This window comes from Phascolarctos cinereus, unplaced genomic scaffold (genome assembly GCF_003287225.1).
Source record: "Phascolarctos cinereus isolate Bilbo 61053 unplaced genomic scaffold, phaCin_HiC Scaffold_3;HRSCAF=262, whole genome shotgun sequence".
NCBI lineage: Eukaryota > Metazoa > Chordata > Mammalia > Diprotodontia > Phascolarctidae > Phascolarctos > Phascolarctos cinereus.
Window position 1 is genome coordinate 56,992,180 of NW_027555736.1, and position 13,744 is coordinate 57,005,923.

The 13,744-nt window shown below is 43.2% G+C and overlaps 1 protein-coding gene across 7 annotated transcripts in view; it reads right to left on the minus strand.

Annotated features, from left to right (window-relative positions):
• DLG5 (discs large MAGUK scaffold protein 5) overlaps nucleotides 1-13,744 on the minus strand; it is a 153,445-nt gene that overhangs the window by 64,136 nt on the left and 75,565 nt on the right. For all 7 annotated transcript variants that reach the window (XM_021006096.1, XM_021006092.1, XM_021006094.1 and 4 more), the window contains 3 exons: nucleotides 10,553-10,721; nucleotides 8,293-8,436; nucleotides 7,117-7,300 (listed from right to left, as the gene is read on the minus strand). In XM_021006096.1, the coding sequence (XP_020861755.1) occupies nucleotides 7,117-7,300; nucleotides 8,293-8,436; nucleotides 10,553-10,721 (497 nt within the window). The remainder of the gene's footprint in view (nucleotides 1-7,116; nucleotides 7,301-8,292; nucleotides 8,437-10,552; nucleotides 10,722-13,744) is intronic.

Consider the following 13,744-nt stretch of genomic DNA (forward strand, 5'->3'; position numbering starts at 1 on the left):
GAAAATCTGGGAAGCTGGATGGGTCACCGGTTTGGCTTTTCAGACATGAAATCAAATCCCTTCAACCGTCACACCCACAGCAGCGACATTTCCTCTAAACCATAAATCATCCAGCCGGCAGGAGAGATGGGTAAATCCCTCCTGCAAACACACAAGGCAAACAGCCCCTTTTGGCCAGCCAGGGCCTCTTGGAGTTTACAAGCCATGGGAGGATCCAGGCAACAAAACCACCCTTGTGGAACCAGGCTGACCTTTCCCCTGTGGCCCTTGTCAGGGAACCAGCCTGGCCAAGGTTCTTGGAGGAGGGAGCCACTAACACCTTCCAGCACGGTTAGGGAAGTAGGACCAATTACCTGCTCTGCCAAGCTCCCTTAGAGTGGCCATAATGCAGGAACCCCTCTACCCCCATGGGGGCCAGGCAGGAGAAGAGAAAACCCTCGGTGAGAAAGCAGTTTGCTCTGTACAATCCAGAAACGTCTATTCTTTCACCTCGGCTAAGCTCTCCTTTTCTTGGAAATTTTAAGGGCATTAATCACCACATGGCTTTGTTCTATCTGAATAGACTCTGGGAACCTAAACAGCCAAAGTTTATTCAAACACCAACCTTTCTTCTCCTCCCCATCCCCCACAACCTTTAAGTGTCTCTTATTAAAAGAGGATGAGGACAAGGAAACTGGGCAGGGCGGTCAGGTGGTAGAAGAGTCCTTGGCTTTCTGTGAAGGGAGCAGGAGAGAGAAAGGCGGTGACCGAGGGCAGGGCATACTTTCTGCTTGTAAAACAGCCTGATTTGCCCACACTTCCTCTTCCCCCCCCCAAAAAAAAATGCTGCATCAGTCTCCAAGGAGAAGCGACCAAGATCTAACTTTACACCTTAGGAAGGGCAGTTTCTAAAGGTAGATTTAATATGAATATAATTTCAAGGCTGTCAAAGCCTTGGAAAGTCTACCTCATTTGAAGAGGGGGTAGGGGTGAAGGATGATTTAAGAGAAGAAAAAGTCATGTTTCAAGCTCAGGGCAGCAAAAGGAAAGGATTACTTGGAAAATAGCCAGGAAAGCCAAAGTGGGCAGGGTTGGGGGGAATGAGTAGGGTAGGCTGTGTGGAAAAAAGAATGAGAAATAGGTAGGTACCACAAACAGGCTTGGGAGAAGGGCTGAAGGAGAGGAATCCCTTCTCTCTTCTGGGCCTCAAAAGGTCTCTTTCACTTCTAAATCAGTCCAAAGGGATACCAACATTTAACTACTCAGTGCTGAGTCTGGGGCTGAAGATCCTGAACAAGAGGAAATATTCTAGAGGAAAAAGAAGATTGTCTCAGAAGTTGAGGGGTTTTACTAGTTCGTTGTCCGTCTGGATGACAATCCTACATCCACAAGGTGGTCCACCAAGGCCTACACAAAGCCCATTTATCAGTCCCTTAGAGTACAACAGTCCGCACATTCTGAAGAGTTTTTCCACATTCCTTCATCCAATCTAAAGAGGCAGACTGGTACAGTGAAAAGAACATGGGTTCTGGAATCCAAAGAGGAAGGGCGAACGATAACCTGGATTGAAATCCCACCTTCACATATTGCCATGTAATAGACATAAGGCATATGCTTTAACTTCCCTGGGCTTCTGCATCCTCATCTGTACAATGAAGTGGTGGCAGCTAGGTGGTGCCATACTGCACAGAGCACTGGATTTGGAATCAGGAAGACTCATCTTCATGAGCTCAAATCCAGCCTCAGATGCTTACTAGCAGTGGACAAGTCACTTAACTGCCTCAGTTTCCTCATCTGTAAAATGAGCTGGGAAAGGAAATGGCAAACCACTCCAGTATCCCCACCAAGAAAACCCAAATGGCGTCAGAGAGAGTAAGATACGACTGAAAAGAACCTCTTAATGACAACAATAAAAATGAAGTGGTTGGTCAAGATGGCCTCTGAGTATCCCCTCCCAGCTTTAGATCCTATGATCTCCTCACAACAACCCTGTAAAGTGAGGACTTCCAATATTCCTATGAAAGAAGGCCCAATTTAGTTGTGAGCTGCCTTGGTATCCAAAGCACTGAGCACAATGCCTGGCACAAGGTAAGTGTTAAATAAATGTTTGTTGACGGACTGCAGGGGTTCTGGAATCTCACTGATGTGGGTCATCCTGTCCTGTGTCATTCTCCATGTTCTCCCACAAATGCTAGGTCAAGCAAAGACTTCCACCTGAAGAGGCAGCAGGATGGACTGTGGGGCTTAGATTCAGAAGAACCTGAGTTGAGATCATGCCTACTTCTGAGCTGCATGCCCATGGGCAAAGCACCTAATTTCTCCGAGTCTCAGTTTGCTCATTTATAAAATTCAGTCAATTAGTTAATAAACATTTAAGTGCCTATGACTATGCTAGCACTGAGGATACAAAAAACAGCAAAAGACAATGCCTGCCCTCAAGGAATTTACAATCTAATGGGGTAGACAACGTGCCAGCAACAAGATAGAAATAGGATAAATTGGAGATAATCAACAGAAGGAAGGCACTAGAATTAAAGGAGAGTGATGGGTGGAGGGGAGGGGGGATTCAGGAAAGGTTTCATAATAACAAAGAGTCATGCATCCAGAGTCAGAGGACCTGTGTTCAAATGTGAGCTCTTCCACTTAATACCTACATGACCACATTTTGTTCAATCATTTCAATTGTGTCTGACTCTTTGTGACCCCATTTGGGGTTTTCTTGGCACTGATACTGAAGTAGTTTGCCATTTCCTCCTCTAGCTCATTTTACTGATAAGGAAACTGAGGCAAACAGGGTTAAGTGACTTGTCCAAGGTCACACTGCTAGTAAGTGTCTGATTTGAACTCAGGTCTTCCTGATTCCAGGCCCAGTGCTCTATCCACTGAGCCACCTAGCTGCCCCTGTATGACCCTGTATGACCCACAGGCCATTTAACTTCTCTACAAACTTCATTTGCAAAATGAGAGGACTGCACTAGATGACCAGTAAGGTCCCCTCTAGCCCTAAATCTACAACCCTATATCATAAACAGGGAAAACTACAGCCCCAATCAGCAAATCAATTGTACAACCAACAGGAGAACTCAGGTTCTCTAACATGTTATCTGCTCTTTCCCCTACTCTATACCACACTTACACTGCATCATTCTTGCCACTCTCCAGCTCTTATCTTCTTCCAAGCTTTCACTCCTTCTCTTCCTCCAAAGGTCAGAGAATGTAAAGCTATACCAGAACCTAACGCACTTGAGTGATGCCCCCATGACACCTCAGAAAAAAGTTCTTGGAGAGCAGTTAAGGTGTTCATTTGATTTCTTTTTGGCAGACACCTCCTTCTGAGTGTATATCACCAATAATAACCTTAGCAATCCAAGATCAAGAGGTCTAATTTGGCTTCACACTGGAAGGTTGCTTACACTGTGGGCGCACACCTCAGTAACTTTAACTATAAAATGGGAACAATACCAGCATAATGAAAGCTGCACAAATGATGAGGTCTGAATGACTGTCGTAGAGTGAATTCTGAGTCAGGTATGGGCTAAATCAGGTGGCTTCTGAGGTCCCCTCCTTCCCATGAAGAAATCCAAAAGAATGCACCGTCAGGAGGTTGAGGCTTCCTCTCCAACTTGCACCCCGCCCTGCATGGGGTCTAAGCAAAAGTTGGATGACCACTTGTCAGGTCCCCCATACCTGGCAGGGTCTCATAGACAAAATTCCTATTCAAGTACAGGGTTAGACTGGACAAGGCTGAGGTCGCTTCCCATGCTGAGGTTCTGGGATTCTGCCATGTGCAACCTTTTTTTTTTTGTGGGTCAGATCTGATTTTAATACAGAAAGAGGGGCCCTTATTTAAAGAAAATAGGCGGCAAAGCATGGCGGCATACACCTGTGATCCCTGCTTGTAGGGGAGGCTAAAGTTTGTGAGTCAATTGCATTCAGGAGTTCTAAACTGCAAGAGTCTAAAGTAGATGGAGTGCCCACATTAAGTATGGCATCAAGATAGTGAGAAATCAGGCTTCGAAAGGAGAGGCAAACCAGCCCAGTTCAGACACAAGGGCAAAATTTTTCTGCTGATCAGCCGTGGGACTGGGTCATGAGTGACCACTGTATGCCCAGCCTGGACAAAATAGGGAAGGCCAGTCAAGAAAGAACGAAAGAAAGAAAGAAAGAAAGAACGAACGAACGAACGAAAGAAGAAAGAAGAAAGAAAGAAAGAAAGAAAGAAAGAAAGAAAGAAAGAAAGAGAAAGAGAGAGAGAGAGAAAGAAAAAGAAAGAAAGAAAGAAAGAAACAAACAAACAAACAAACAAACAAACAAACAAAGAAAAAAAAGGCAATGGATTCTTTTTTTCATAATGTGTATAAATAAGTGTTCCGGTAAGATGAGATTTTTCCCACATCAAGCTGCCTTAAGTCAGGGCCCACTGGCACCATTATGGCCAACCCACTGTGCTATTGTGTAGAACTTGATCATGAGAATGTCTGAAAAGAGAGAGAAGCAACAAAACCAGGGCTGGGCTGCTCCTCCATGGAAGCAGGTCCCACCCTGAGCACTGAAAGCACCTTCACCAACATGTCTCCTCTACATCAGTCTGAACACTACTCTTGCCCTGTTTTCTTTTAACAAAGAAAGTGAGGCAATGGGGAGGTGAAGCTTCCCTGCAGAGACTGAGGCATAGAATTCACATAGTCAGAAGACTGCTTAGAGATTGCTTTGATTCTTAACTATCTGTGGACAAATTCAAGGGAAATGATTATTAATAACCAATAATCTGGAGAGATCCAGAGTTCTCCCCTTCTTCTAAAAGTCCTGATTTTTAAAAGTTCAATCTCTTGAAGGACATTGCTGATAATGAGATTAGGCTAACCTTGTTCAAGACCCCACCCTGGTGGACAGCCATTGTGTTCTGCTCAGTCTTGGGTGGGGCATGCATTCTTTGAATAGACTGCCCAAGGCTAGGGGTGGTCTGGGTATAGGGATAAGTCTCTCAGTCCAAGGATGACATGATGTCAGTTCCTCAGTGAACACCTACTCTTCCAAGGGTATATATATATATATATATATATATATATATATATATATATATATATATATAAATAAACAGTATATAAACCCCATACCATGAGGGTCTTTAAGACGGTCTAAGAGAGACAGCCAAATGACCTTTTATTAATAATATGATGGCCTTATTAACAAAATGATTAAATTACACAGAAACTATGTCTCTGGAACCTTTTTAACTGTCACACTTTTGAATCATTCTTCCAGAGCTATTCTGTGGAGATAAAGAAAATCTTGCCCTTTGAAGCCACACCTGTTTTCTGTAGCAGCTCTAATTAAGCTATGCCTACATTTGTCAAGGTGTTTTTCACATAGATGGAGGCAGCTAGGGTGTAAATGGGATGAAGCTAGGTATTTCATCTAGTCCTTCAGTGTCAAAGGTCAAACATGGGAATACTATGAAAATGATTTGGAAAAGAATGTGAATGTGTTAGCTCTCTTTCTGGATCTCTAAAGCCCAGGCTTTTGTGTTTATAGGATAGAATCTTGGAGACACACTCTTTCTGAGAGTCCTTCTGCACTCTGAGTTGTAGGGAAATGGGGAATGAATATAAGGTTAGAGACTGATCCCTTAAAAAAAAAATCAATTTGGCCACCTACTATTAAAAAGAATTTGCTTTAATTACACAAGTAAACTCGCCACATTTAGCGAATAAAAGCAATATCTTATAAGCTCCTAAGGGGTAAGGATCTGTGCCATAATGGACTAAGAATATTATTTATGGAGCAACTAAATATTTTGGTCAGTTGCAAACAAAATACCACAGTGTGTTTTGCACTCAGTATTATCTACTTTTATTTTCTGTATGGATATTTAGAAATTCTTTTATATGAAAAAAATTGCTGATTTAAAATAGCCCATTTTAACAAAGTAACTATATTTCTTTTTAGAAGAATATTATTTTTCTATGTAAACTATTGTTTGGTGGCAGATTTTTTAAGAAGTATTATATTTAAAAGAATCTGTATCCATTTGTGTGAAGGGAGCCCTGATGAGGGTTCAGTTTGATGTCTTAATGTATATGTTATATCTCTTAGTCGTATACAATGCTGCCACTTGGATTTTGTTGTGAAAAGAGATTCTATAGGTATAAAAATATTATGGAGTTAACTAACTCTTTTTAAAAATGAATTTTTCACAAAGACTTTTCACAAACATAGCTGCTGGGGTATTTTTAAAAGTCATCCCTTTCACGGTGCAGCTGAAATCCTCCAAGTATCATAACTCGTGCCAAAGTAACTAGAATTACCAAAAAGTGGTTTCACATTGTGTCTGATTGTACAACCCTGAAATACACCTTCTCCAATTCACCCAACATTTCCCTCTTCCCTAACCACCACACACGTACATGTGCGTACTCGAGGGTGCACACACCCACACCCACAGACACTGTTAAGCATTTTACCTGGAATGGTTCTGAATTAGTCTCTGTATTAAAAATATTGCTTTGAGACATTAAATATGTTGCATTTCAAAAGAAAAAAAAAACCCGTCACACTTTTAAGTGGAACGGAGTCTGTGAATTTTACAGAGGGAAAAAATTACTTTACTTCAATATGACTGGTTACCTTTGTAACCTTATTGTTTTATGCATTTAAAAATATTAATCTGAGAAGGCTTCCCCAGATGGCCACAGAAGTCTAGGACACAAAAAGGTTAAGAGCCTGTAGTCTAGACCAAGCCCCTCATTTTACAGGGGGAAGCTGAAGCCACAGTGCTCCACTGAAGATCACAGGGGGAAGCTGTCACAGAACCAGCAGGGGAACATGTCCAGGCCTCTGGATTCTCAGGTTATCTCCACTACATCAAGCGATCAGGCTTCAAACCCAGACCCCAAGGAATTCACATCTGCTGCTCCTACCTTCAAGTCACCATGATCCCAGCTGCTGAGATCCGAGATGGAACCAGCACACAGGTGAGCCCCAATGACAATCCCACCGTAGAAAGAGGAAGTGCTTTGGACTCTGCTAAAGCATTCTGACAGCTCTCATCATCTGATCCTCAGAATAAGTCTGCGGGGCAGGGAGGGCAGAGGTCCCACTATCTCCCTGACCTCCCCCCCCACCTCCCGGACCTACCTGCTGCTGCTGGGCCCGGAGATCAGTGATTTCCTTCTGGTCCTCCTCTCGAAGCCGCTTCATGTCTTCACACGACTGCTGCAGGTGGTTCCGCTCACGGAGCAGCTGTCCATTCTCCCGCCTCAGTGTGTCCACGTCCTCTTTCAGCTGTGCCTGGTCGCTCAGGAGTCGGTTGTGAAGAGTGCTGAAAAAAAGCCCTCACAATGAGTCACAGGACACCCTGTCCCCTGCAAGACCCAATCACCCTAAAGGCCCCCATCAGCAATCCCCACCCAGATGGGAGCAAGGATAGGCTAACTACAGATGGAGGCTTCCAAGAGACGACCAAAGTCGGGTGGCCAGAACTGAGCTAGGCACATAAAAGAAATGAGCTAGGCACATAAAACCCACCCAGTCCACAAGGCAGGAGAAGCAAACCAAAAGGAAACCTAACTTCTTAAGGACACTAACTGAAAACAAAGTCTAACAGCTAGATGACACCTAAGAAAACAAAGAGCTCCAACCTGCCAGAAACTATAATCTTTAAGACCTGAGCCCTGGGCGGATACCATAGGATACCAGATGGGTGCTGCTGCTCAGACAGGAAGGGGAAATGCGGTCAAAATCCTGGAGGGAATTCTCCTAGTCTCCTCTTCTCCAAAAAGGGAGAGCAGCAATGGACTAAGGATATCCAAAGGCTTGGACAAATGCCTTAACAGTAAGGTGCAGTGGAGAGAGCTTGGAATATTTAAGCATGTGTCACAGGACCTGAGTTCAAATCCCTATTCTGCCTGTTGCATAAAGCGATGCAGACTGAAGAATAAAATAAGCAATACTGTAAAGAAAGAAGACAACTTTCAAAGACCCCAAAGAACTCTGTTCAAGGTACGGATCAACCATGATTACTGAGGGCAGATGATGAATCATGTTACCCATCTCTGGAAAGAGAGGTAAAAACGCATGCAAAGCGAAGAATAAGATGCAAATTGGAGGGCGTGGTCAATGAGGGAATTTGCTTTGCTTGACTATGCACATTTGTTATATGAGTTATGTTTTTATTTTTCTTTTTTCTTTGAGGGGACTGAGGAGAAAAAATAAATGTTAATTTTAAAATAATTTTTTCATTTTAAAAGGTAAAAATAAAAGATTTGGCAGTAAGGAGGTTACAGAGCGCTAATCTAACCGGACAACACTTACTGGTAAAAGTCAGCCTCTTTGGCGACCTCCTCACATCTCTTCAGGGTCTTGGTATGCTGGTTCTGGAGGGACTGCAGATCTGACATGGCCCTCATGCACTGAATCTTGAGCCTCTCATAGTCAGGGTTCAGCTTGTGGTATGGCCTGCCAGAGAGCGGAAAAAAAAATAAACCAAATTAACACAACCAGGACAAAGCAATGAGCCAACAGGGAGAAACAGGACCGACAATTCTAGGTTTGGTCTCTCCTATGACCTCCTTCCCCTGACTACTCCAGCCTGCTCTCATAGCCAAAAACCAACAACTGAACACGTTATTATTTAGCACCCTTTTTATTATCCATGGGGAGGCTAGGTGGTGCAGTGGATAGAGTAGTCTAGAGTCAGGAACACTCATCATCCTGAGTTCAAATATGGCCTCAGACATTTACTAGCTGTGTGGCCCTGGGCAAAGCACTTAACTCTATTTGCTTCAGTTTCCTCATCTGTTAAATGAGCTGGAGAAGGAAATGGCAAACCACTCCAGTATTTTTGCCAAGAAAATCCCAAATGGGGTCACAAAGAGTCAGATACAACTGAAAAGTGACTGAACCATAAAAATTATCCTCTAATTGTTTTCATTTGTGTTAGCATCTTCTGCCCAACTGGACTCTAAATTCCCTGAGTGTAAAAACAGTGTTTTCCTCTTCCCTTGTATCTCCTACAACACCTGGAACAAGACTGAGCACAGAATCGGCGCTTAACAAAACCTCATTGAATGGCTACTCTCAGAGAAGCCCTGCTACCCAGACCACTGCATTCTCATCGGAGAGGAAAGTTTCTCCTTTCCTGAAGAGAAGTCTTCACAGGCTAACAATCACTAGATCACTACCCTTGGAACAACACCCCAATATAAACCCATTAAGCCCAGAGTATGAAAACTGAGCAGAATTGAGAGAGACCAAGGATCATGTCATTTAAGAAGAAATAATGGTGATGATGATGATGATGATAACAATAAAAATAATGACAACACTTAAAATAACACTTTAAGGATTCCAAGTGTTTTACAAATATTATCTCATTTGATCCTCATCCCTACAAAGTAGATGATAGTATTAATGCTGTTTTGCAGATGGGGAGACTGAGGCAGACAGAAATAATAAGTGTCTGAGGAAAGATTTGAACTCAGATCTTCTTGACTCCAAGTCTAACACTCTTTATCTACTGCACCATCTAGCTACACTCCCGAAGACCAAGTGCTTGAGTCACCCCAAGGTGGTCAATTTTCACTAATTAGTCATCCCTTTGTCTTCTAGGAAGTATGGTGAGATGCAAAGGACAACAGACTTGGGATTCAAATTTGAATTTTCAGATCTTGGCTTTGATTTCACCTCTCTGGGCCTCAGTTTCCCCATCCATAAAATGAGGAAGTTGGTCTAGATGATCTGAGATTCCTTCTGCTTCTAGATCTAATGATCCCCTATCAAGAAAATAGCCAGCATCTCAGAGAAGCTAAGAATCATGTTCCCTCCCTCCTTGAATCCTATTTCCTGTAAGATAGGACTATATCCAAGCTGTTAATGCTCTCCCTCCCAAAACCATTCTGTATTTATTTTGTATACAAGGTGTCCCAAAAGTCTTAGTGCAATTTTGAGCATTAACACACTATATAAACTACCAAATAAGTATTGGTAATTTCAATAGCTTAAAACTACACTAAAAGTTCTTTATATACCCTGTATATACTCAAAGATATACATGTTGCTTCTCCCTTTAGAATGTGGGCAAGAAATATTTCTATTTTCATATTCCAGGTCAGCCAGGGTGGAGAGGAGGACATACTTAATGTATGTGTCCCTAGCTATTTACCTGCTATCTCTTCATTAGAATGCAAGCTCCTTGAGGGCAGGCACTGTTTTTGCCTTCCTTTTTATCTCCAGCACCTAGCAAAGTAACTGGCACATAGTACAGGATGATTAAATGCTCTCTCACTGACTGACTGATCCATTTGCTGTGTATATGCTGCGTACAGGGACCCACTAGTAATTTAAGATAAAAAAGCCTCTATGCTTTCCACAGCAGCCAGTTCCATGTAAGTAACCTATTGATACAGTAAAATTGAAGTTTCTGGAGGGCAAGGAGAATTTCATGCTTATCTTTGTGTCTCTAGCACCTAGCACTGTACACTGTAGACATTTAATAGACGCTTGATCAATGAATCAATGAATGAAGTAAATGAAAGAACAAAGTCAGAACAGCAAAGTAGGCAGGAGATCTGACCTGCAGTCGTCGAAAGTCGAACCAGGAGATGACAGGGCCAGACGCTTCCTCAGCTCATCCCTCTCTCGGGTGATCAACCTCAACTGAATCAGAAGAGTCTCCACTTTCTCATTGGCCTGCCTGCTGTCTGTGCTGGGGGGTGGAGGAGAGGATGCCTTTCCAGTTGTGCCTGGAGAGAAAGCAGACAAGCGTCAGAAGTGCAGCATTAATGGAGCCCCTGAAAGCAGCAGAGTCTCACGTACATGATCTCGTTTAAGTTTCCTAACAGCCCTGTGAGGTATGTACTGTGGCTATTTATTATACCAATTTTCAGAAAAAATGGGGCCTGAGAGAGATGAGAGGATTTTGTTCAGAGGCACACAGCCTCAGGTGGGATCTAAACTTGTCTTCTCGTCTCCAAATCCAGCTTTCAATCCACTGTGCCATGCTGTTCACCAGTCCAGACTGCCCTCCTTTCCCATTTCCCAATTCTGTTTTTGTCATTGACAAAGTACGGCCCCGGCCCACCTCCCTCAGGTCCCCAGATTTGGAAGAGATGGTGGAATCCACGAAGGCCAACTTGTGTGACCAAAGAGCCTTTCTACATCCCTGAGGACAAGTGGTCATTCAGACCTACTCATTTCTATATGCCCACAGGACCTAACACAATGCTTATACATAATACTCTCCAAATTATCCAATCTATCACTTTTTTACCACATTTCACACAATAAACATCTCAAATTTATCATATATAAACACACCCAACATATATAGTTATAAATAAGTTCATGTTATAAATTTTATTAATTTATTTTGATTTATCAATAATCACTTCCATATGCTTTTGAGTTTAAAATTTTTCTCCCCCTTCCTCCCCACCACCCTCCCCAAGACAGCGCACAATCTGATATAGGCTATACATTTACACTCCTATTAAACATATTTTTACATTAGTGGTGTCGTAAGTAAAAATCAAAACCAATAGGAGGAACCATCAGAAAAAGGAAACAAAGCTCAACAGAAGAGAAAAAAAAATAGTAATTCAGCTTCCATAGTTCTTTCTTTGGATGTGGACAGCATTTTCCATCACGAGGCCTCTGGAGATGCCTTAGATCCTTGAATTGCTGGGAAGGGTTAAGTTTATCAATATTAGTCATCGCACAACGTGGTTGTTATTGTGTACGACGCGTTATAATTTCTTAACATAACTATATATAACATATACCTATATAACACACAAACCCACAGTATAGAGTTGTTTCCTTGTCTCCCCATTAGACTGTGAGGACTTTCTCCTTTCTTTGCATTCTCAATGCTTAGGCACATAAACGGTGCTTAAGGTTGCTCCTCCTTTGTTTTTGAAGGGGACAAGTGACATCAGTCAATGTCTTGACTTGCATGTGACTTGGATTTAAGTGAGGCAGAGCTGCACAAAGTGGCACAAAGCCATCAGCATCACTTTCTCTTCCAGAGGCATCAAAGTCTGGTGGCAAGACAAAAGTCAGGATGGCTAGTGATGGCCCAGGATGCAGTGGATGACCTTGGTTTCTTCCCATGTCTGACCAAGCTTCAAGTGCTCTGCAGCACCTGCTTCAGGCCATTGGAACAAGTTGTTCTCCTCTGCCAGTTCTGCCAGGGGTGTTCTCGTGCCTGGGGTAGACACTCCCCCAATTCACCAATGGGTTTGAGGCCTGTTGGTTACTCTCAGCCTAGTTTAGCCTATCTGCTGGGTGTGGTGGCTGTGGAGCCACCTGTGAGAGCTGGGAGACAGGTGGACACCAAAGACGGACGAACAGCCCTGAAAAAGGCTCGGCAAGACCTCATAGCAAAGGTGCTAGTCCTCCGGAACACCCCATACGCCCCAAGTGCTTAATAAATGCTTTCTGACTTAACACTCAGCAAACTACTGAGTGAACGCTCTCCTGAGATCCAGTCTCCCAATACCAAGTGAACATTCTGAACTGATGGCCCACAGGCATCTCAAACTCAACACACCCAAAACAAAACTCATCTTCTATCCCATCACTCTTGGTACTTCCCTTTGTTTTTCAAGGGAAAGCTCATCCTTTCAGTCACACCCAGGTCTAAGAGTCACACTCCTTAGAGTCCCCTTCTAATCCACCCTTCTTCCCCAATCTTGCCAGTCCTACCTCCCAAACACTTCTCTCATCCATTCTCTAAGCACCCTTCACAAAGCTTCCACCCTCCTTAAGGCTCTCATCATCTTTCTCCTGGATGACTGTCTCCTTATACATCTCCCTCTCTCAAATCTCTCTTCCATCAAATCCATCCTCCACTGCCAAAATCTGATTGATCACCTCTCTCTTTCTCAAGGAATCATTACAGTGGTTCCCAAAAACTTCAAGGATTAAATACAAACTCCTCCATTTGGCAATTAACCTAGCCTTTCAAGCACTCAACAATCCTGTTGTTCTGTCTCTTGAATCCTGAGTTTCTTGAGTTTTCTATCCCCAACTATAACTGAAAGTTTCCTGAGGTCAGAGATCATAGCTCATGCTGCTTTGTGCAACCATCAATCAACTCACATTTATTAAGCACCTACTATGTGCGAGGCACGATACTGGACACTGGGGATAGACACAAAGACAGAAATGAAGCCAATCCTAGCTCCCAAAGAGTTTCCATTCTATTAGGATGGATGCTGTGAACACAAATAACATACAGACTGGATGCAAATAGAAGGTTGCTAAACCAAAGTAAATAGCAGCCTTAAAAAAGGATTGGGGTGGGGGGTGCAGGGAGAAAGCTAGGTGGCACAGTGGATAGAGCTCCAGCCTTGGAGTCAAGGGGGCCTGAGTTCAAATCCAACCTCAGATACTTGACACTTACTAGCTGTGTGACCTTGGGCATGTCACTTAACCCTGATTGCCTCACCAAAAAAAAAAGAAGTTAAAAAAAAAAAGATCAGGAAAAGCTTCTTTGAAGGCGGTATTTGGGCTATGTCTAAAATCGAGGACCTCCATCCGACAAAGGAGAGGAGGGAACGCCTTCCAGCCATGAGGGAAGAAAAAGGAATGCAAAGACACACTGACGGGAGATGGTATTATGTAAGAGGGACAGAAAAAAGCCCAGTTTCATATCAACTAGCACAAGGCTAGGTAAATGCTAGGGGCAGCTAGGTGGTGCAGTGGACAGAGTGCCAGGCCTGGACTCAGAAAGACTCATCTTCCTGCATTCAACTCTGGCCGC